The sequence below is a fragment of the Podarcis raffonei genome, chromosome 4 (assembly GCF_027172205.1).
Source record: "Podarcis raffonei isolate rPodRaf1 chromosome 4, rPodRaf1.pri, whole genome shotgun sequence".
NCBI classification, from domain to species: domain Eukaryota; kingdom Metazoa; phylum Chordata; class Lepidosauria; order Squamata; family Lacertidae; genus Podarcis; species Podarcis raffonei.
In genome coordinates this window covers 18,264,977-18,287,584 of record NC_070605.1, presented here as the reverse complement: position 1 = coordinate 18,287,584, position 22,608 = coordinate 18,264,977, and the positions used below count along the sequence as shown (strand labels likewise).

Genomic DNA, 22,608 nt, shown 5'->3' with positions numbered 1-22,608 from the left:
GCAATGATGCTGTACGAACTGTATTCTGGGATATGGTGGGAAAGTTTTAAAAGTCTTTGTCACCCCATCCTCGGGGTTCAAATTTCCTCTTTGAACCTATTGCGGAATAAACTTTGGTCTACAGCTATTTGCTCTGGTTGGTGGCTGGAATCCTTCCTTTATTCCGCAGGGACCCACGGGCTCTGCCTGACGAGCAGGGTGACTGAGCAGCCTCACACCTAGATTTTTCTGTAACAATATGGACATCTGGTATGCATTTAAAGGTTAAAAAGTTTTCATATTTAATTTCCAGGTTTCTTTTTTTTAGATCTCATACACTCTGCAATACACAATATTCCAAATTCATGTTGAAATGAAATCCACAGTCGAAGTATATACAAAATCTCACATTACAAACACTTCTTTGCATAAAGGCAATTCTTTTCCCCCTTTCCCCCTTTTATAAAGCAGCAGCTGATTATTTATTCTGGGACTGTCACTACATTTTAGACTTTCTTTTTTTCCAGGCTCATCTGTGCCTGCTTTGCTTGAAAGCGGTGTACTTCTTTATGGTGTTCTCCGACTGCCTTTGCAGCTCTTCAATGTGAGAGTTTAAAACCTGCTCAAAATCTCTCGCTCGCTTCTCCTCCTCCTGTAGGAACTTCTCTGTCACCGTTGCAGCAAATGGAGTCTCTGGGGAAGCCTGAACGACACAAAGAATTGGCACAATTAGGATGGGGTATAATTAGCCAGCTTTTCTTATTAGCTTTCACACTGACAATACTGCACTGGTGAAACAATCTTTCCTTCTTTTGCACATTCTGTTCCACAGAGTACTTAGCCCAGCCAGTGGTATTATATCCTGCTGGGATAAGTCCGTGTCTATATTGGGACGCCACTGCCATCAAATTGGAAGAAGAAAAACTACAATAACCATGCTGGGACGGATCCCTTATTTAAGGTTCCTTACTATAAAAGCGCATGAACACCAGTATTTTAACATTACTGAAACTCTGCCTCATTTCACATCTTAAATTTTAAGTCTTGATTTATGTGTTTCTTATTCCAAAGAGGTATTTATCCAATCTCTGCATTTGTCTTAAAACCATATGCATCACCATTTTTTTCATAAGCTAACTTAATGCGGCTTAGAGTATAAAGGGTAATGTACGCGGGTTAAACCACAGAGCCTAGAACTTGCCGATCAGAAGGTCGGTGGTTCGAATCCCCGCCATGGGGTGAGCTCCCGTTGCTCGGTCCCTGCTCCTGCCAACCTAGCTGTTCGAAAGCACTCCAAAAAGTGCAAGTAGATAAATAGGTACCGCTCCGGCGGGAAGGTAAACAGCGTTTCCGTGCACTGCTCTGGTTTGCCAGAAGCGGTTTGGTCATGTTGGCTACATGACCCGGAAGTTGTACGCCGGCTCCCTCGGTCAATAAAGCGAGATGAGCACCGCAACCCCAGAGTCGGCCACGACTGGACCTAATGGTCAGCGGTCCCTTTACCTTTACCTTATAAAAACATGCCCATTAAAAAAATAATCCTATATCACAAAATAGCAAGCATGGAGGTACAGCACTAAAATAGCATAGCTAAGAGATCAATCCTCCTGGAACAACCATGTTTGGGCCAGATCCCGAAAAGAACGACGCGCTTGGGACAGATCAGTTTCCCAGGAGAGGGCATTCCACAAAGTAGGCCATCGTCAAAAAGGCAGCAGGTGTATGCTGAATCTCATTTATCCAAGCGATTTGGAGCAAGGCCTCAGATTTTTGAAAGGCGCGTGTGGGGAGGAACATATCAAAAGAGGCAGCCCTTGGGGAAATTTAGGATTTTAAAGGTTAAAACCAACACTCTGAATCGAACCTGAGAAGTTTCTGAACAGTTTTCAAGGGCAGATCCTTTCTCTCTCTCTCCACTGCGTACCTCTCACCACTGATGTCAGCTGCACATGCAGCCACATCAAGGAGGACTCCCAAAGCTGTGAACCTGATATTTTAGGAGCAGTGAAATCACATCCTAAAAAGCCAGGTCAGCTAACCCTGTAGGTTAACCCACTAGCACTGGGAGTTTGTCCTCTCTCTGCTGCTGCCGCCACTTGATCTCCTCAAGAGTAGGGGAACAAGCAGCAGAATCCAAGCCTCTGGTTTGGCAACTTCAGCCCATCTACACTCCGCTCTCCCAGCAGCGTAGACCCGGCAGCCTAAACCACATGGCGAGACCCTGAAGCCAGTACAGCCCAGAAAGGATTTCATTCAAAAGGAGGACATGTAAATAGAAAGAGGGGAGAGAAATAGCAAGGGCGGGGCTCCAAAGTGAAATGAAACATTATATTATAGGTCTAACTAACACTTCACTTGATCCAAACTAACATTGCTATGGTCACCTCTGGTCCTGGCAGCTTTCAGAAATCAGTTGCAGCTTAGACGGGATCAAGAGGGACAAGAACTGCCTGAAAGAGTAACCTTCTAAAGAGCCCCTGACCCAGGTGGGTCTTGATTGACACATGGCCATGTCCTGCCAATCATCTCTCAGGCCAAGATGGTCAGCTTGACACCTTTTTTTATAGGCTGGTGGTGAGGAGATGGCAGACACCTCCTGGGAGCAGGAAAAGATGGCTGCCGAGGGTGTAATTCACTGCCAGGTTTCTCTATCTCTTTGCTAGATAGAATTTAATTAGGCACTTGTCAGGGCCGTCTTAAGCATATCCGGCGCCGTGGTGCAAAGATCCCTCCTGCCCCCCCCCCCGGTTTCCCAGAGTTGCTGACCTTTTTTAGGGAGGATGGCGCTGCCAGTGACGCACCCAGCTTTGCAGGGCTGGAGGAGGCGGGCAGCGGCTGGAGGGCAGCTCCTCCGGCGGGGAAGAGGCGGAGGCTGTTGGCCACTTTGTGCCATGGTGGCCACAGCAGACGGAGGCTCCGGGCGCTGCGCTGCATGGCAGAGGTGGGCGTCCAGCCTCCGCCTTTTCCCTGGCACCCTCTAGAGCTTGGTGCCCTGGCGCCCTGCGCCCCTATGTGTAAGATGGCCCTGGCACTTGTGTATTTAAGAAAGGACCTGTCTTCTTGGCCAAAGCATAATGGTGGACAAGAGACCAGACTTCCTTACAGGCTGCACACCTAACTCTGAGTCAGCATTTCCAGCTTGTCTGGATTAAGTTTCAATTTGTTCTGTCCCATCCAGTCCTTTGCGGCTGACAGACAGCATTTAAGGGATCCATTACCTCCCTGTGTTCAGAAGGAAATGATCAAGCTGGGTATCATTTACACACGCAGCCAAATCTCTGAACAGCTGCTAAGAAGAAGAAAGAAAACAGAAGGGAATAAAAGAGAAAAACTCCAGAGGCCGCAAGCCAAAGGAAAGAGCAGCGAAGTCCTAGTGCTGCCTTCTGGGTCCTACCTCACAGGACTGAGCAGAGCCGACTCAAGATGGTGCTCCTAATAGCCACACCTGCCAAGGCACCCCAGAAATGCACCACAGTTAATGGTGACTAAACACCACCGAGATGGCCAGGAGAATCAACAGGATCATACTCCCTCTGTCCCAGCACAAGTCATGGACAAGGGTAACCAAAACAATTGCAGTCCAAAGCCAGAGAGGAAGAGTCCCTGATAATCGGTTTTACCCAGAAACCCAGAACTAAGTTGCAAAGCACACACACACACACACACTTTGCCAACAGGTAACACTTTAAATCAGAGCGTTCCTATTATTATTTCCAATAAAAGCTACACTACACTTTACTTCAGTACCAAAGGAAGGAAGCCTTCTCTAAGGGAAGTGTTCATCACTGAGCTGTTTTCACAAAGTGAGGGTCAAGTAGACACAGGACGCCCCGCACTTCTTCAAGAATCTTGTTCAAACCTTGTGCGCTGTTTTAAAGGTTTCGAAGCTAAGTGCTTGTTCACACACACACACACATATTAATTGTTTTTTGATTGCAGCATCAAGCGATGCCCTATTACAGGTTAATCACCACACAAGATTTTTTCATAGCACTTGACCCCTCCTCCAACAAAATACTTTTGTTGAGAGCGATCCGGAGACCAAGGGAAGCAAATATATTTGTGAGACTTGAAGGTGCTTCCATTCATAAGGCTGAATTCAACAAAATAGTTTCATGAGGAGGAGCCAGGCCAATAAGTCCCACTAGTGCAATGGGGCTTTCCTCTCCTCTCCTCTCCCCTGCCCACCCCCACAATTGGCTCGGGGTTCAAATTCAAGTGGCACCAGCATTACGAAAGATGCGGTTTGAAAAACTGAACATCATCATCGTTATCATTCCAACAGTTTTGTGTACTAAGTTTGTTTGTTTATTTCAAATCAAATTTGGCAAAGCAAGGAAGGGGTCAGAGTAGCCTAAGGGGTGATGCAAATCTAGTTTGTGACTAAACCTTCACCTGCCAATTAAATCAATTAAAGCTTATATCCCTGCACCCACCACACGAATTCTACCTGCTTTTAATTCCCAGGTGCTTGTGGAAATAAAAGTCCTGCAAGGTTGGGGGCTGAGACATGCCGGCCATTAGGACCGTGATGCGGGGCGGTAGTTTTGCACTGGATTCAGCCTCAATGTCTGTGGTGCCAGAACTCCGAGGATCAAGCAGCTCCCAAGGATCTGTAGCACAGATGGGCAAGATGGCTGAAGCCAATGTGCAATAGCAGCTGACCTTGCCTTATGCTGCAATTCCACCTGGAGGGGGTGCAGAGCTTATTTTCAGCCAGAGAACGCTGGAGTGCAGTTCCAGCACCTCTCAGGTGGGCGTCATTGCAGGCCGGCGTACCCCCTGCCCGCTTCTTGCCTTTATGTGTCCATGGGCTGGGTGTTCATCAGTATGCAGATGACACCCAGCTCTACCTCTCCTTTAAATCAGAACCAGTGAAGGCGGTGATGGTCCTGTGTGAGTGTCTGGAGGCGGTTGGAGGATGGATGGCGGCTAACAGATTGAGGTTAAATCCTGACAAGACAGAAGTACTGTTTTTGGGGGACAGGGGGCGGGCGGGTGTAAGGGACTCCCTGGTCCTGAATAGGGTAACTGTGCCCCTGAAGGACCAAGTGCGCAGCCTGGGAGTTATTTTGGACTCACAGCTGTCCATGGAAGCGCAGGTTAATTCTGTGTCCAGGGCGGCTGTCTACCAGCTCCATCTGGTATGCAGGCTGAGACCCTACCTGCCCGTGGACTGTCTTGCCAGAGTGGTGCATGCTCTGGTTATCTCCCGCTTGGACTACTGCAATGCGCTTTATGTGGGGCTACCTTTGAAGGTAACCCGGAAACTGCAATAAATCCAGAATGCGGCAGCTAGACTGATGACTGGGAGTGGCCGCCGAGACCATATAACACAGGTTCTGAGAGATCTGCATTGGCTCCCAGTACGTTTCTGAGCACAATTCAAAGTGTTGGTGCTGACCTTTAAAGCCCTAAACGGCCTCGGTCCTGTATACCTGAAGAAGCGTCTCCACCCCCATCATCCAGCCCGGACACTGAGGTCCAGCACCGAGGGCCTTCTGGCGGTTCCCTCATTGTGAGAAGTGAGGTTACAGGGAACCAGACAGAGGGCCTTCTCAGTAGTGGCGCCCACCCTGTGGAACACCCTCCCTTCAGATGTGAAGGAAATAAGCAGCTATCCTATATTTAAAAGACATCTGAAGGCAGCCCTGTTTAGGGAAGTTTTTAATATTTAATGCCATACTGTTTTTAACATTTGATTGGGAGCCGCCCAGAGTGGCTGGGGAGACTCAGCCAGATGGGCGGGGTATAAATAATATATTATTATTATTATTATTATTATTATTATTATTATTATTATTATTACTTCTGAGAAGCCCCAAATGAACATTTCAAGTCAAAACGGAAGCTGGCCATCTTGCGCAAGTCTACACTTTTTTTTTTTAGAGAACTGACTCTACCTAGCTCCTAGCTGCTCCTAGCTGCAATTGGTGAAGCTACAGGGCGGGGCCAATTCATATTTCCTTTTCTTCTATCCATCTCCTGTGTAGTCGCAGTGGGCTTTAAGCTTTCCAATCAGGCCTTTACCTTGGCATGCATTTTTGCGAGGGCCCTTCTGAGCTGCCCATGCCATCTGCCCGAATCTAAGAGAATGAGGGATGCTTCCTTTATACAAGCTGCCTGAGTCTGATTCACCCCCATCTCTACTCTGCTCCCTTCAAACTTTTCCTGAAGATCCTCAGGAGAGACTTTTCAGAGGACCAGAGGCAAGAAAGCTCGATCGCACAGCAACCTTCCACTCGCCCAAGTTGTGGATGCAACCCAGTGTTCCTCTTACAAAACAAGATCTGGAGCTTCTTACCATCCGGATTTCATCTGCAACATAGATTTGGCTCAGTAATGTCTCAGACTTGTTCTTTTCAGGGAGGCAGCTGCTGTAATGTGCTGGATACGCCTCTTGGGGTGATGGAGACCTGCCATCTGCTGTGGGTTCTCGGGTTCTGCTTTGTCTTTGAAGAGGCAACGTGCAGCTGCTCTCGACGCTGACAATGTCGCCTTGGCCCTGCCAGGAAGGAATCTGTGTTCTGTAGTGCCCGAAGTTTTCGTAAGCTGCAGGTTGTGGTGCCCATTCACTTTCGTTCTGCGCAGATCTAAAAGACGAATTAAAAGGTTTACAAGCTGGTTTATCGCCATGAACTATTTGCTGACATGAAACAGTCTTTTTTAAAATGTCCCATGGAACGTGGCTTTACAGAACTCAGAGTGAGGCCTCCTTTTGGGCTGGAGGGCAGAAAAAGCATTCAACTTTGAAATTTGGCTTGACTTTTGCCAAATTTGTGTGGGATGTGAAACACAAGCGCAGTCAAGTACAACATTCCTAGAGTGAACATGTTTACACATGGGGAGAAATGTTTGTCCAGCCAGCAGGTAAACTTCCTGTTTCCTTCTGGGCTGGGACAGACTTCCTCTGCATGTGACTAGAGGTGGGCGTGGCCTCACCTGTGTAGGTAATGACAAAAGCACATGGCAGGGCAGCCATCTCTCTCTCTTTGACTACAAAAATTTTTTTTTCCTTCCAGTAGCACCTTAAAGACCAACTAAGTTAGTTCTTGGTATGAGCTTTCGTGTGCATGCACACTTCTTCAGATACACTGAAACAGAAGTTGCCAGATCCTTCTATATAGTGAGAAGGTGGGGAGGGGTATTACTCAGAAGGGTGGTGGGAATGGGTGATTGGCAGATAGCTGTGATGAGCCTGTTGACGACTCTTAACGACTGCAATAGGTCTTACAGGAAAAAGCAAGGGTGAGAAGGTGAAAAATGGCTTTGTCATGTATAATGAGATAAGAATCCAATGTCTTTGTTCAGACCAGGTCTCTCCATGGTTTTAAGTTTGGTAATGAGTTGCAATTCAGCAGCTTCTCTTTCCAGTCTATTTCTGAAATTCCTTTGTAGTAAAACAGCTACTTTGAGATCTTGTATAGAATGTCCTGGGAGATTGAAGTGTTCTCCTACTGGTTTCTCTGTCTTGTGATTCTTGATGTCCGATTTATGTCCGTTTATTCTTTGGCGTAAGGTTTAGCCTGTTTGTCCAATATAGAGAGCTGAAGGACACTGTTGGCATTGGATCTTTGACTACATGCATTGAAGAAGCAACATCTGCTTAGCCAAAGATGTCATCTTGGCTCCAGCCAAGAGAGGACAAAGGGACTGTCTTCTTATGAGATAGATTCTAGGTATATGTTACTTTTCTAAGCTAAATCTACCTTCTGGGATCCTATTGTGAACAGAATGATATGTGAGTAAACTCATTTTATACTTTTATAGAAGACTGTGTCGTGTCTTATCTTTTATGAGGGAATAAGGGGAAAATACCAAAACAGTTACTGTAGAGGCTTTACCGAGCCTAAGCAAACACATACGCTGTAAGTTTAAAAAGGGGAATGTTCCTCTGCTAAATTGTGAACTTGTTAACACAAGTTGGAAAGGGTATTATCAGACAATATATCCTCCCCTGCATCCCTGAACATTCCCACAATTTGCAGTCCAACATTTTCCTTGCATATGCAAGATGCTGCCCATACATTTGAATGGAAATGCCGTGGGAAGGCCAAAGTATTCACAGCCCATTTTAAATTGTACGGATGTATTAAGTCAGACCATTGGCCCATGGAATCTAGTACAGGCAAGAGCCTGGGGGGCCTTTGTGCTAGCATGCCCCTTTGACAATTGCCAGGGCGCCTTCCCTAACTCTTGGAGAGCCTTTTGACTGGGGATTGAGCCTGAGGCCTTTTGCATGTCCAATTCCCCAAGTTCTTCCATTTGAGCTAATAATCCACTACGCAGTGCCCACCCCGTAACAAATATCATGCTTAATCTGGCCCTAACTGCGTTTCCGAGCACAATTCAAAGTGTTGGTGCTGACCTTTAAAGCCCTAAACGACCTCGGCCCAGTATACCTGAAGGAGCATCTCCACCCCCATCGTTCTGCCCGGACACTGAGGTCCAGTGCCGAGGGCCTTCTGGCGGTTCCCTCGCTGCGAGAAGCCAAGTTACAGGGAACAAGGCAGAGGGCCTTCTTGGTAGTGGCGCCCGCCCTGTGAATGCCCTCCCATCAAATTTCAAGGAAATAAACAACTATCTGACTTTTAGAAGACATCTGAAGGCAGCCCTGTTTAGGGAAGTTTTTAATGTGTGAAATTTTACTGTGCTGTTAATTTTCTGTTGGAAGCTACCCAGAGTGGCTGGGGAAACCCAGCCAGATGGGTGGGGTATAAATAAATTATTATTATTATTATTATTATTATTATTATTATTATTATTATTCAGTAGTGGAGAGAAAGCGGAGACACACTTTCTACTCTTTATTCTGAAGTTATTTCCAATCAGTTTCTGCCAGGTAAGTCATAGGGATCGATCTGTCAGTTTCTGTTCCCTCCGCTTTCCATTTTTTCAATCTTAAAATCAATTCTCCACATTCCTGCAGCAATTTGTGAATTTTTGAAGAGAAATCCTCATGAAAATTCTTCAGTATTTTATCCTAATAAACATATTTTTGTATTCAGTTTTGAATTGTGTACGCATTTTGAAGGCAAATTTTCCTAATGCTTTTTTTGCATGTCATTTTCACTTATTCATTTTTTAATGCACACCCCCCCCCAATTGTAAACATTGTTTGGAGAGCTTCATTGTAAAATTCAGATAAGTGCAAATTTCAAAGGATGGCTGTGCTTCGGTTCTTACGCTGTTTAAGAACATGCACGTTTGATTTGGCTTTAAATGTGAACCAAATTCAATTTCTCCCCCTCCTTAGTGAGTGTTAGCCTTCAGTAATGCCTGCTGCAAATCTCACACTGAAGCTTTCTTGGAGATTACACACTTCTGATTCTATACAGCTACAAACTGAAGGAAACAATTGCGAAGTTACTAGCAATGACTCAATTTTTATTTTTTTATTTTTGCTTTCCACTGGGCAAATGTTACCAAGACGCATAAACATAAACAGCACAAAGACATTAGCATGGCATCTGGAAATTGCCAATTACCAACTCATTTCCCCCCAAAAACCTCACCACATGTTTTCTATTTTTACTATCTCAAAGATATCCTTTTACCCTTCATTCCTTGGCATAATTGCCATGGAAACAGAACAGCAAATTAAAATAGAAAAACATGGTTTATGTCTGCAATAAAATAAAACATACCCTAGAGTCAAAATAAGCTAGCAACAATAGCTTGATTTGTTGCTTCTGTTTGATGTTTGAGAATATAACTGAGGCTTTTGGGAGAAAATATTGGTGCCTTTCCCGATTTACAAAACCAGAACCTAGATACTAGGATTTCTGGCATATGTTTAAAACTATGTATGAATTTTCATGTTGAGGCACCACAATTTGTAGATAAACTACATGGACTTGACATCCGCATTAAATCAATCCATATTCATATTTGCCTAGCGATCTCTACTGTGGTTTTAACAATTAAGTCTGGATTGTGTGCTCTACCAACAACCCAGTTGTGGCACCTTATTCTCATCACAGCACGCTCCCAAAGTCAACCACTGAAACTTTGCGCAACTCACAATAGTCTATGGAATAATCAAGAGGTCTATAGCCCACATAGGAACTCCTTGTCCGTTCTGACAACCAGTTGTTAATTAATAATAATAATAATAATAATAATAATAATAATAATAATAATTTATTTATACCCTGCCCATCTGGCTGAGTTTCCCCAGCCACTCTGGGCGGCTTCCAATCAAGTGTTAAAAACAGTACGGCATTAAATATTAAAACCTTCCCTAAACAGGGCTGCCTTCAGATGTCTTTTAAAGATAGGATAGCTGCTTATTTCCTTCACATCTGAAGGGAGGGTGTTCCACAGGGCGGGCGCCACTACTGAGAAGGCCCTCTGTCTGGTTCCCTGTAACCTCACTTCTCACAGTGAGGGAACCGCCAGAAGGCCCTCGGTGCTGGATCTCAGTGTCCGGGCTGAATGATGGGGGTTAAGATTTTGCTACCCCCAGATCAGAGAACGGTGTTGCACGATCCAGGTAAGCGATCTTAGCATATACATTTCTGTCTACCAATCAGCCTGGCCCTATTTTGCAAAGGAAAAGGAATTAGTAGTCCCTTGGGAGATGTTCAAGGTAGGGCAGTTTTGCTGCACAAATTCTGAGGACCAGGTGCAGGTGGGGTCATCCATGGGATGTTCAAGCAAAGGTAAAGGAATTCTGGAAAGATTTCAGCTGGGGTTCAGCTTGTATTTGGAAGACAAGTAACCATTTGTGTTGCTCTGACAAGTCCCCTCAATGGGCAGAGAGGGTGTTGTGCGAGAAAGGAATGAGTGCTAGGAATTCAAGCAACTTTGGAAGGCGAGAAATCACTGGAGTTTGACAGCAGCAGCAGATCTGTAGGGTAGCAAGGCTCAGATGGATTATTGGGGGAAACTGCAAAGCCAATACCCCCCCCCAAATCAGCACTCTCTGGAAGTTTTTATGGGTTTAAAGGTAAAGGTAAAGGTACCCCTGCCCGTACGGGCCAGTCTTGACAGACTCTAGGGTTGTGTGCTCATCTCACTCTAGAGGCCGGGAGCCAGCGCTGTCCACAGACACTTCCGGGTCACGTGGCCAGCGTGACGAAGCTGCTCCAGCGAACCGGCACCAGAGCAGCACACGGAACGCCGTTTACCTTCCCGCTAGAAAGCGGTACCTATTTATCTACTTGCACTTAATTGTGCTTTTGAATTGCTAGGTGGGCAGGAGCTGGGACCGAACGACGGGAGCTCACCCCGCCGCGGGGATTTGAACCGCCGACCATGTGATTGGCAAGTCCTAGGCGCTGAGCTTTTACCCACAGCGCCACCCGCGTCCCTCTTTTTATGGGTTTACAGGTCCTCAACTGAGCCTGTCTCTCTGGTACATCTCAGACACAGGGCCTGTCCAATGAACATGGCCCCAGTACAAATTCTCAGGCATTTCACATATTGACATATTTCTACCTCCCAGAATTACAGTCAGGTAACTTTTTCTTTTTACTCCTTCCCCTGTGAAATTTTGGTCCTCTGCCTTTCTTGTTTTAATTAAAAAAAAAAATCAGTGTGATTTTTCCTAACATGAACATTTTTGCAAGCAGTTTCCCCTAGAATAATTCATTTTTATATGTTGCCTTTACAAATATATGCATTTTGATGCACACGTTCTCATAATATGCACAATTTTCTACATCTTATTTGGTTAGAGAACTACACTACAAAATTTAGGGAAAATGTGAATTTCAATGCACAGCTGTCTTTCAGTTTGTATATTGTTTTGGAAAGAGCAAATAGCTTTGCCGTAAAAGCCAAACTAGAATGAATTTCTCCTCAACCCCTAGCTCCTCTTCCTACCATTTAAAATATTTCATCTTATCCAAACTTTATACCTTCCTCTTTCGCTTTAAGTGAGCAATTCAGGATTATTTTTAAACTGTGTGTGTCAGTATCTATGAAACATTTAAGGTAATTCAGTGGGCGACTGGCTAAAAATGAACGAGCCAGAGATATATTTACAAATTATTTCTTTCTATTGAGCTCAGGACATTGTTATATATTACGCTGCTCTTTCATGGCGCGTATGAGTTTAATGTGATATTAATTTATTCAGTACCATCTGAAATTCTGCAGCTTTTCATGTTGACTCAATGGGGAGCACTAAAAATCACAAAAAAGCATTGAAACACTTTTAATGAAACTTTAAAAAACTGAAACTGGCAGGAGAGAAAGAGATGATAGATGGCAGGTGTAGTTCAAGATGCTTATTAAAATAATCTCCTGCTGAGCAGTTTACATCTCACACTGGTTTCTCTGGCCCTCGCTTAATTTTTTTTTTTTATTAGACAGTATTAACATATTCTCTGTGGCTTGTAAAATGAAAAGCAAGGGGGAGAATCAAGATAATATATTACAAAAGGTTGTATCCAAAGTAGTGCTGAGAAGCAGGGCAGCGGGAGTTCTGTTGCATTAGGGGAAATCCTTTTGCTGATGGACTGTCCCATCCAAAAGTTTATGTGGCTATGGCACAAAAGGTTATGTCTATTTCTAAGATTTGGAAGCACCTGACTTAGCACCAAAGACCTCTTCTGAAATATCGTACATAGTTCTGGGCTGGATAACCTTAGATATATGGCTCTGAGAACAGATCCAGTATACAAGATGTGTTGGTGGGGGAAAATATAGAAAAGAGAATTTCTGGATGCCAAGATCCAAGTTTGGGACGACCTCAGTAGAGATTAAAAAAACCACAAGACATGCAGCAAAGCAAAGCAAAGCAAAGCAAAGCAAAGCAAAGCAAAAAAAGGAAAAGGAAAGCAAAGCATAGAAATATAGACTGTTAGACCTTTAAAATATGTGCCCCTCCAAGTGAGTTCCAAAAGGTCCCCTTAAAAAGTTTCTTTCCAAAGTTTCTACCTTCTCCCAGCATAGGAAAAGACAACACGTTTGGTAAGTTAAAAATGGGTTTACTTACAAAGGCTTCAAAGGTCAGGTTCATGCACTTCCGAAAAGTTGTGCAGACAGTAGAACTTAGCTTAGTTACAAAATGGTGTAAGTTTCTAGATCATTGGTATAGTAACTCAAGAGAGTCAGGGAACAACCAGCTCAAAACTCTCCACATGCTGAGCATCTCAGGTAGACAATACAAAAGTAGGCTTGATTACAAGTGGCCTGGCAGGACAGCCTGCTCTATGGCATTAACCCCTTAATGCACTAACTAGACATGTTGGTTATATGAGGCTGGCTACCCCACAACATGAGACTAAGGGGATCGTAAAATATCTGTTCTTTCTCATCTTGCAATTCAATTTTAGAGAATCTGCAATAACGCATACAATATTCTTTTTGAGGTAATCTCTTAAGAAATACCCTTAATGAACTAAGAAAAAGGTTGAGCTTCAATAAGGTTAACAAATCCCAGACAAAGCTGATCTCCTTCATCCCAGGCTGGGACAAAGAACGCAACTTCCCCCAAAGAATCCCGAGAGCTGTAATTTATCCTGCACAGAGCTACAATTCCCAGCATCCTGAACAAACTATAGTTCCCAGGATTGTATGAGGAAAGTAATGTGCTTAGGAAGTGAGAGAGGCTGAAATCTGTCCCATTCTTGTTCATCACTGCAGCCGACAGTGGGCCAATCAGAACACAGAGAAGAAAAACTATAGAGGTAAAAAACTATAGAGAAGCAACTATCCACATTTTACCAATAAGCCAAGACCTGCAACGGTGGTTCTGATGCCTGTAGTCTTGGTAGTTTTCCCCAATGGGTAGATGCTCCCTGTTTCTGCCATATACAAATGGAAAATTAGTACAGTCGTATCTTGGAAGTTGAATAGAATCCAACTTCTGAAACGGTTCAGAAACCAAGGTGTGGCTTCCAATTGGCTGCAGGAAGCTTCTGCAGCCAATCGGAAGCTGTGTAAGCTGCGTTGGACATTCGGGTTCCAAAGAACGTTTGCAAACCGGAACAATCACTTCTGGGTTTGCAGCGTTTGGGACCCAAAATGATCGACTCGCAAGTCTTTCGAGATCCAAGGTATGGCTGTATTGTGGAAGAAGAAGAAAAGGATTTTCCATTAAATGTTGTCAGAATCAGGAAAGCTTCCATGTGAGCCTTGTGCCAAATTCAATAACAGTTAGAAATTATTGCTACACAGAAAAATAAAAATAAATAAATTCCCACGCCAGACTTCTGAGGTTTACAAGGGGCGAAGCTTGTTGCACCACCTTGCAGAATGCAGAGGTAAGGCAAATTGGTTATTATTTCGAAGAAATCCTAGCAAGATGCCTAAAAGCAAGAAATAGCAGATGTTTAAGACAATCCAAGGCAATTTAATAGGAATAAAACACACACGCCCATGTGTTTCATCAGGAGTTATCATAAAAGCTTCATAGCTCGGTTAATATATATGCCATTTTCTCACTCTATGGCTAGACCGCAGCGGTGTGATTCCATTATTAACTAGTTGCTGTATAGATTACGTTTCCAATTCTGATGGAGCCATGAAACTGATAATAGCGTGTAGGGCAGTACTGATGCGATTGTCATGGAATTTACTGTGGGCGCTTCCAGTCTGTCACAGTTTCTGGGTGGGATTCAGTCACGCATTGACAAGTTCAGGTTGTGCAATTGTAGTTGGGATGCCTTGCATAGCTAAAAGATCAGTCCTTTTATGAGATAAGGAAAGTGATGAGAAAATGCTCTGGAAAGGAGGAGATGCTTTGACGCAACGTCACCTAGCCTCCACCAACAAATCAGACCCGAGTTCTCATTAAGCAGCCAACATTGTCTAATCTCCCTGCAAATAAATCAGGATGAGTGCTTCATAAACAGGGCTAGAGCAATTCCCCTGTGAGGGGAAAAAAGGTAGTAATAACTGGGCTTTTTTAGTTACAGGTAGGTAGCCGTGTTGGTCTGCCGTAGTCGAAACAAAATAAAAAAATTCTTTCCAGTAACACCTTTGTTGTCGTTTAGTCGTGTCCGACTCTTCGTGACCCCATGGACCAGAGCACGCCAGGCACTCCTGTCTTCCACTGCCTCCCGCAGTTTGGTCAAACTCACACTGGTAGCTTCGAGAACACTATCCAACCATCTCGTCCTCTGTCGTCCCCTTCTCCTTGTGCCCTCCATCTTTCCCAACAACAGGGTCTTTTCCAGGGAGTCTTTTCTTCTCATGAGGTGGCCAAAGTATTGGAGTCTCAGCTTCAGGATCTGTCCTTCCAGTGAGCACTCAGGGCTGATTTCCTTCAGAATGGATAGGTTTGATCTTCTTGCAGTCCATGGGACTCTCAAGAGTCTCCTCCAGCACCATAATTCAAAAGCATCCATTCTTCGGCGATCAGCCTTCTTTATGGTCCAGCTCTCACTTCCATACATCACTACTGGGAAAACCATAGCTTTAACTATACGGACCTTTGTTGGCAAGATGATATCTCTGCTTTTTAAGATGCTGTCTAGGTTTGTCATTGCTTTTCTCCCAAGAAGCAGGCGTCTTTTAATTTTGCGGCTGCTGTCACCATCTGCCGTGATCATGGAGCCTTAGAGACCAGCTAAGTTTGTTATTGGTATGAGCTTTCGTGTGCATGCACACGTATCTGAAGAAGTGTGCATGCACACGAAAGCTCATACCAATAACAAACTTAGCTGGTCTCTAAGGTCCTACTGGAAGGATTTTTTTTAATTTTGTTTGGGCTTTTTTAGTTTTGAGAAAAGGCAAGTAAGAGGGGAGGAGACATGACAGAGGCATAATAAAATTATGCACCGTGTTAGAAAATGCTAGAATCTGGGGTCATCCAATGAAGCAAAAAGTTGGAGGATCCAGGACAGAAAAAGCTCGTCTTCATACAGTAAATAAACTATGGCATTGGCTAACACAAGATGCAGTGATGGCCACCAACTTGGATGGCTTGAAAATGAGATTAGGCAAATGCATGGAAGGCCAGGCTGTCTATGGCTATGGATCAAGATCGCCAGCCTCAGAGACAGCGCTGTCGGCATCCAACTGGCTTGGGAGAAAATGATGGAGTGTGCCAGTGAGGATGAAGTCAAACTATTGGAAGGTTTCAGCGCCTGCTGTGGCTGTAGAGACCAATATGGGAGAGACATGTTTTGTTGCAGCTGGGGCAGCTGGAGGTATCTGGCTGTGCTGCTGCAGATGCACCATGGTGTTTCTTCTCTCTGCACTCCTCCCAGCAGTCATTCCACCTCTGGTCACTGCTACGGATGCACAACCTGACTGTCTCCAGGCACCGCGGTCACCTGCAAAGGATTCCCATGGTTGATGTCGCCAGCCTTTACATCGCATTTGCAGACAACTTAGAAACACCAGAATTGGTCTGGTGGCTGAAGCCAGCTCTCCGTCCATGGGGATCCTGCCATCTTCCATTCTGTGGACCTGACCAAGCCAGCGTAGACATCACGGAGCCAGGAGTGCGAACATGCTGGGAATGTGAGCACCTCTTTGTTTGAGACTCTGTCCTGCCATGTGATGCCCAAAATCTTCCTGATGCGGCGCAAGCGGAAGGCATTGAGGTGTCACTCCTGGAGGTTGCAAGTTGCTGATGACTCAGTACAATAAAGCAGCATGCTCGACATGCAAGCTTGGTAGACCTTCATCTTTGTGCTGGACGTCAGAGAAAGTATGTTTCTGTTTAACAGCTGATGGGGCAGTTGCATTCAGTTTAACAACTGGGAGAGGGCAATTGTGCTCACATGCTGCTTGTGAGTGTGCTGGTCCCGGGGGGTTACCGTGCGGCATGGCCCAAGTCCAGTCCGAGGTCGAAGGTGTGGTATGGAGGCTGTCCGTCAAGGGCGAAGCGGGGTCCAAGGCAAGGAGTCGGGTGTGGTCAGGAGCTCTGGCATAAGAGCAGGACAGGGTGCCGGCAGGAACAGGTTACCAACAATGTTGCTCCGACAACCTGGAACTGGGCTGGCTGGCTTTTATCTGCGGTCCCGGTCCACAGGTGACTCGCCTCTCCTGGCCTGGAGGCGAGCACTCCTCCTGCGGGAACTTAGTTCCCTCCACCTCTCTGCCCTGAGCCTCTGCAGCTCAGGAGAGGCTGGAGGGTTACTGGACCCAGAGGCAACCTCAGCTTCCTCTGACAGGGTTGAGAGTGGAGCACCTGCAGGCAATGGATCCTCGATCACCTCCGGAGCCAGAGCAGATTCAGCTGATGTCTGCTCCTGAGGATCCGGCACAGGTGAGGGCCCTTCAGGTTCAAGCCCCAGCCCAGGCTCAGGAGGTCCTGGGGGCAGGGACTCCTGTGCAGGCTGGGATTCCTCAGGTTCAGCCTCTGAATCCGATTCCCAGGCCATCACAGTGAGCTTCCCACTGGCATGTGCTTGGTCACTGTGAGACCAGAATGATGGTCTAGAGGTGGGTCCTTGTTCTGATCCAGCTGGGCTCTTCTTGTGTTTTTTATGTCACCCTTTTTCTGCCTTGAAAGAAACCCATTAACGGAGAGCCGTTCAAGAGGGGCAAGGCCCCTGTTTCTCCTTGGCAGAGGTCTAGAGCCGAGCAATCCCATCAAAGATGCATTTTCTTTCAGGTCATGTAACCCATTACGATCGCATTATAATTGTCCCCCGACTGTTGTGGAATGTCCTGCTCCCTTGGTTAACGCATGAAGGATAGCAGTGTGTTCAGCTTCCCTGGCTTGCTCCCTGCTATAATGGATATAATTGCAAAGACACTGTCAGACAGAGCCTCCCAATAAACTACAGTGTCCTGAAGTGTCATTAGAGAAGAGCAAATGGGGTCAAGCTCACTTTCAATATGCTGCCATCTCCAAAGCAGCGGGGATGAGGGAGGGATGGAAAACAGCCACATAAACCATGAGGCTCTCGGATAGTCATTATAACACCTCACCATAACAGGCATTCTACAGATTGTGGAAGGACTCCCTTTTCCTCCTGAGATGTCCTATCCCTTGGTGAAAGAATTGTTTCCCAACTGTGCATTTCCAAAGAAGAACTGCACAAGACGGCAGGGCACAAAAATATTTTTGCATTTTGAAATCTTTTATTAAAGTTTTTCATGATAAGAGAATAGAGAATGGGCAGCAAAAGAAAGGAAATGGAGAAGAAAAAGGAAAGGGGAAAAGAACAATAAAGAAAAATAAAAAGGACTTCTGATGTTCCATTTCATAAGAAAAAGGCATTTAAGACATTCAGTCCACAATTAATAATAATAATAATAATAATAATAATAATAATAATAATAATAATTTATACCTTGCCCATCTGGCTGAGTTTCCCCAGCCACTCTGGGCGCCTCCCAATCGAGTGTTAAAAACAATACAGCATTAAATATTAAAAACTTCCCTAAACAGGGCTGCCTTCAGATGTCTCTTAAATATAAGATAGCTGCTTATTTCCTTCACATCTGATGGGAGGGTGTTCCACAGGGCAGGCGCCACTACCGAGAAGGCCCTCTGCCTGGTTCCCTGTAACCTCACTTCTCGCAATGAGGAAACCGCCAGAAGGCCCTCGGCGCTGGATCTCAGTGACTGGGCTGAACGACATCTCTACTTTCTGTTAAGCAATATTTCCTTTAAATCAAAGCGTCTCAAAATCATTCATTTCCTTTTCCCATGAAAAGTCCAAGAGGACTTTCCAAATTATTACTACTGTCAGGGAACTGCCATCGCAGCCAGGAGTGGAGGAAGGGCTCCCAAGCAATGCCGGAGAAGGTCCCAGCAGGAAAGGAGGGGACTCAGCTACCGGGGAAGGAAATCAGCGTTACACCAGGGAGAAAGGCGGGCAGAGGTAGGCTTCGGAGAGTTGGCCCCAGAGACTAGTGAGGAGAGTACGGGTCCTCCACTGCCCACACCCACCCTGCGCAGAAGACTTCCGCGCAGGGAGGCTAGGCGGAGACTATCCGTCAAGGAACTTTTATGTTGGAAGAAGTTCAGGAAACGCCCACTGACGGATTCTGCCAGTGACTGAGACAGACGCGGAATCAGGGCTGTCCAGCCAGGGGAAGGTTTATCCAGGCAACCTCGCCGAGAGTGGCGGCAACTTACGCACAAGCAACCCCCAATTCCCATTGCAACTACTAATAGTAAATGTCAACTGTGCTTCTTCTTTAATATCAACTTGACCTCCGGTAAGTCCCACCACCATGCCCTCATACTGAGTGACAGCAGTAAATTCTTCCGCCTGTGTCTGTCTTAGTGTCTCTCCGCTGTGATCGCATATTGAAACAACATTCCTTAATTGCAGAGCACAAAAATATTCAGTACAAAACCCTGTTAAGAACTGTGTGGCATGGAATGTTGAGAGACTGACATTTCTTTCCACTTTTCACAAATTCTCCAAGTGTGGGCAGGTGACACACATGCCAAGTCTGCCTCCGGTATCCTAGGGCATGCTGTGCCCAACTCCTTGAATTCCCTGACAGTCCTTGGGCTCAGCAAGGCTAGCACCTTCCCGCCCTCCTCAGTTTTACAGCTGCAAAGGAGAACTGTGTCTCAGATGCTAGGACCCAGGCTGCTGATGCTGATGCTAAACAGCTGCTTGCAAGCTAGAAGCGTATGGTTTAGCTCATAGGTAGGCAAACTAAGGCCTGGGGGCCGGATCCGGCCCAATTGCCTTCTAAATCCGGCCCACGGACGGTCCAGGAATCAGCGTGTTTTTACATAAGTAGAATGTGTGCTTTTATTTAAAATGCATCTCTGGGTTATTTGTGGGGTATAGGAATTTGTTCATTTCCCCTCCCCAAAATATAGTCCGGCCCCCCACAAGGTCTGAGGGACAGTGGACCGGCCCCCTGCTGAAAAAGTTTGCTGACCCCTGGTTTAGCTGTTATTGGAAAGAGAGCGTTGACCAGGTTGACCATTTGGCCAGCAAGGCACCTTGTCAATCACAGAGCAATTCCCCTTCACTCGCCATGAAGACGTCAGAGAAGAAAAAAGAATAGCTTCGGAGAGACAAAGTGCAGTTATTTGTGTACAGTCATGCACCTACCTCTCTTCTGTCTCTTCCACTTTTACTGCCGTCTGCTTGGCACAATTTCTTCCAAAGTACATAATGGGGTTCACTCGCAAAGGCATTTCTTTGTCCTTTGGCAATTTCGCAAGGTCATTGCGTAACATTCTACTCTCGCGCTCCAGCTTATCGATGGAATCGGAATAGGCCGCGTGTTCTTTCTTGGACAAATCTATCATCTGTTGAAGGAATTGTTTTGTTTTATGTTTCTTTTTTTTTATAAAAAAGATCAGTTTGTTTACAACTTCATCATAATTGAATTCACACAATTCAACAAAGAAACAGGCACGGGGCAATATTTTCACTGCTTATTTACCATATGTAATCATACAGCATTTATTGTAAATGATAACCCTCACAGAACTGCCTCCAGAAATAGCAAACAAGACAAATGGGTAGAAAGGATAATAGCCTGTGTAACACAAAAAAAGCACCATATTACAATTGCTCAATGAACCCTGCAAACTGCGTTTTCATTTTCTTTTTTTCAAATCACTCAACACATTTGAACTGCTTGCCTCAGAAGTCTTAAAGAGGCACATAAGACATCCTTAGCTGCCAGAGTTGTAAATATTTTCATTATAACGCTCCCTCAAGTTATGCTTCCAGAAAGGGAGAATTGTAGAAAAATGCTGAAGTTGTAACTACATAATTCCTTCAAAATCTTTATGTATAAAATTGCAATATCCTCATGTCAATGAGAAAAATTGCCTTAAAAGTGCTGACTAAAAAAAGCATAACCAATGCCATGTTAAATATTTTGGAGGCGGTTTATTAAGGAAATGGGAGACATGATCCTACTGATTAAAACAGAGCAAACTCTCACACACAAACTTTCCTCTTCCATTAAAAAGCAATGGGACTTTTACAAAATGTTTAATTTGCTTAGTTGCTACAAAGTTAAATCATAGATTTGCAGTGACACTAAGAAATACAAGGGGAGACGGTTTTTCATAGCATGGGATATACAATATGCAAGGGACACACAGACACATATATATTTATTTTGTAATGCAATGAACTCTTCACACCTCAGTGGGAGTTAAAAGAGGGGGAAAGCTCGAATTCTGCTCTCAAACACTCCATCATCATTCAACTGTGCTGGATCTGAACTTCAAGCACTTCGTATAAACAGCCTAATTCACCATACACTTAAACTGGAATACTTGACTATAAGCTGATTTACAGCACAATCCTAAGGATGTTTATTCAGAAGTTGGAGCTTGATGGAACTTGCTCTCTAGAGTTTAGAAAGTATGTTTAGGATTACAGCCTCCATCCCATTTACTTCAGACCTGAAGTCTCTCTCGTAATAGGCTTGTGGGTTTTTGCATTCCTTAACAAAAACAGTTCTTCAGATAAAACATCTTTGCAGGTTTATCTGATCACTGGGGCTTTTATTGAATGGCAGATAAAAAAGGGAGACATGAATGCCAGCGGGCTCTCCAAAGCGATATTACTGGCTGTTAAGGACAAATATAATATTTTGAGTCTGCATTTCTTTTCCAGGTTGAAAAGCACTTGGATGGTGGAGGCAAGGGTATATTTCCATATTCCCCCCTTGATTTATCAGAGAGGTAGAAGCTGTGGCCCTCCATATATTGCTGGACTCCATTTCCCATCAGCTACATCCAATATATCATGGAGTGTCTTTTACCAGCTGAAGTTGATACCCCAGTTATGTTCCTATGTGGATGGGGATAACTTGGGCTTAGTCGTTTGTCTTGTTCCACTGTTTTTATCGAATAATGGCTCTTTCATGCTGGATTGTTTTTTTAACATTTTACTGTAAGTTGTCTAGACCAGGGGTCAGCAAGGTTTATCTTGCCTGGACCGGATCAGTCCCGTGGAGATCCCTCCGTGGGCCGGATTGCACGCCCGCCCGTGATTTTTGGTGCCTGCGTGTGCACAGACGCGATTTCCAGTGCCTGCGTCTGTGCAGACGTAATTTCTGGTGCCGCGGAAGCAAGTCCCCATGCCGCGCTGCAGTGGTTTAGCACAGCACGTGAGCGGCTAGCTCGGTTCATGGGCAGCTTGTAGGCCGGTAAAATGACCTCCGTGGGCTGCTTCTGGCCCATGGGCCTTAGGTAGCTGACCCCTGGTCTAGAGGATGCGCCAGTAGTGCATAAGAAATTGAATTAACCAATTTTGTTTTTGTTATTACTACTAATCATAATCATCATACAAAATTATATGATTCTATTTGCAGATGATTCACTGCAGGAGGAGACTCTTGAGAGTCCCATGGACTGCAAGAAGATCAAACCTCTCCATTCTGAAGGAAATCAGCCCTGAGTGCTCACTGGAAGGGCAGATCCTGAAGCTGAGGCTCCAATACTTTGGCCACCTCATGAGAAGAGAAGACTCCCTGATGTTGGGAAAGATGGAGGGCACAAGGAGAAGGGGACAACAGAGGACGAGATGGTTGGATAGTGTTCTCAAAGTGACCAACATGAGTTTGACCAAACTGTGGGAGGCAGTGGAAGACAGGAGTGCCTGGTGTGCTCAGGTCCAATGGGGTCACGAAGAGTCGGACACGACTAAACGACTAAACAACAACAACAATTTGCAAAGGGGGTCGGGAAGTTTAGCAGACGTTTCAAAAACTTTAAATGGAGGCCTTGAACGGCTCAGATTTGTTAATTAAACACACCACTCTGGAGTGCAG

At 45.1% G+C, this 22,608-nt stretch overlaps 1 protein-coding gene across 5 annotated transcripts in view; it reads right to left on the bottom strand.

Moving 5' to 3' along the window:
• Positions 1-256: 256 nt before the first annotated feature.
• DEUP1 (deuterosome assembly protein 1) overlaps positions 257-22,608 on the bottom strand; it is a 67,745-nt gene continuing 45,393 nt past the window's right edge. For all 5 annotated transcript variants that reach the window (XM_053385592.1, XM_053385588.1, XM_053385589.1 and 2 more), the window contains 3 exons: positions 19,920-20,119; positions 6,284-6,572; positions 257-682 (listed from right to left, as the gene is read on the bottom strand). In XM_053385592.1, the coding sequence (XP_053241567.1) occupies positions 509-682; positions 6,284-6,572; positions 19,920-20,119 (663 nt within the window). In that variant the 3' untranslated portion in view covers positions 257-508. The remainder of the gene's footprint in view (positions 683-6,283; positions 6,573-19,919; positions 20,120-22,608) is intronic.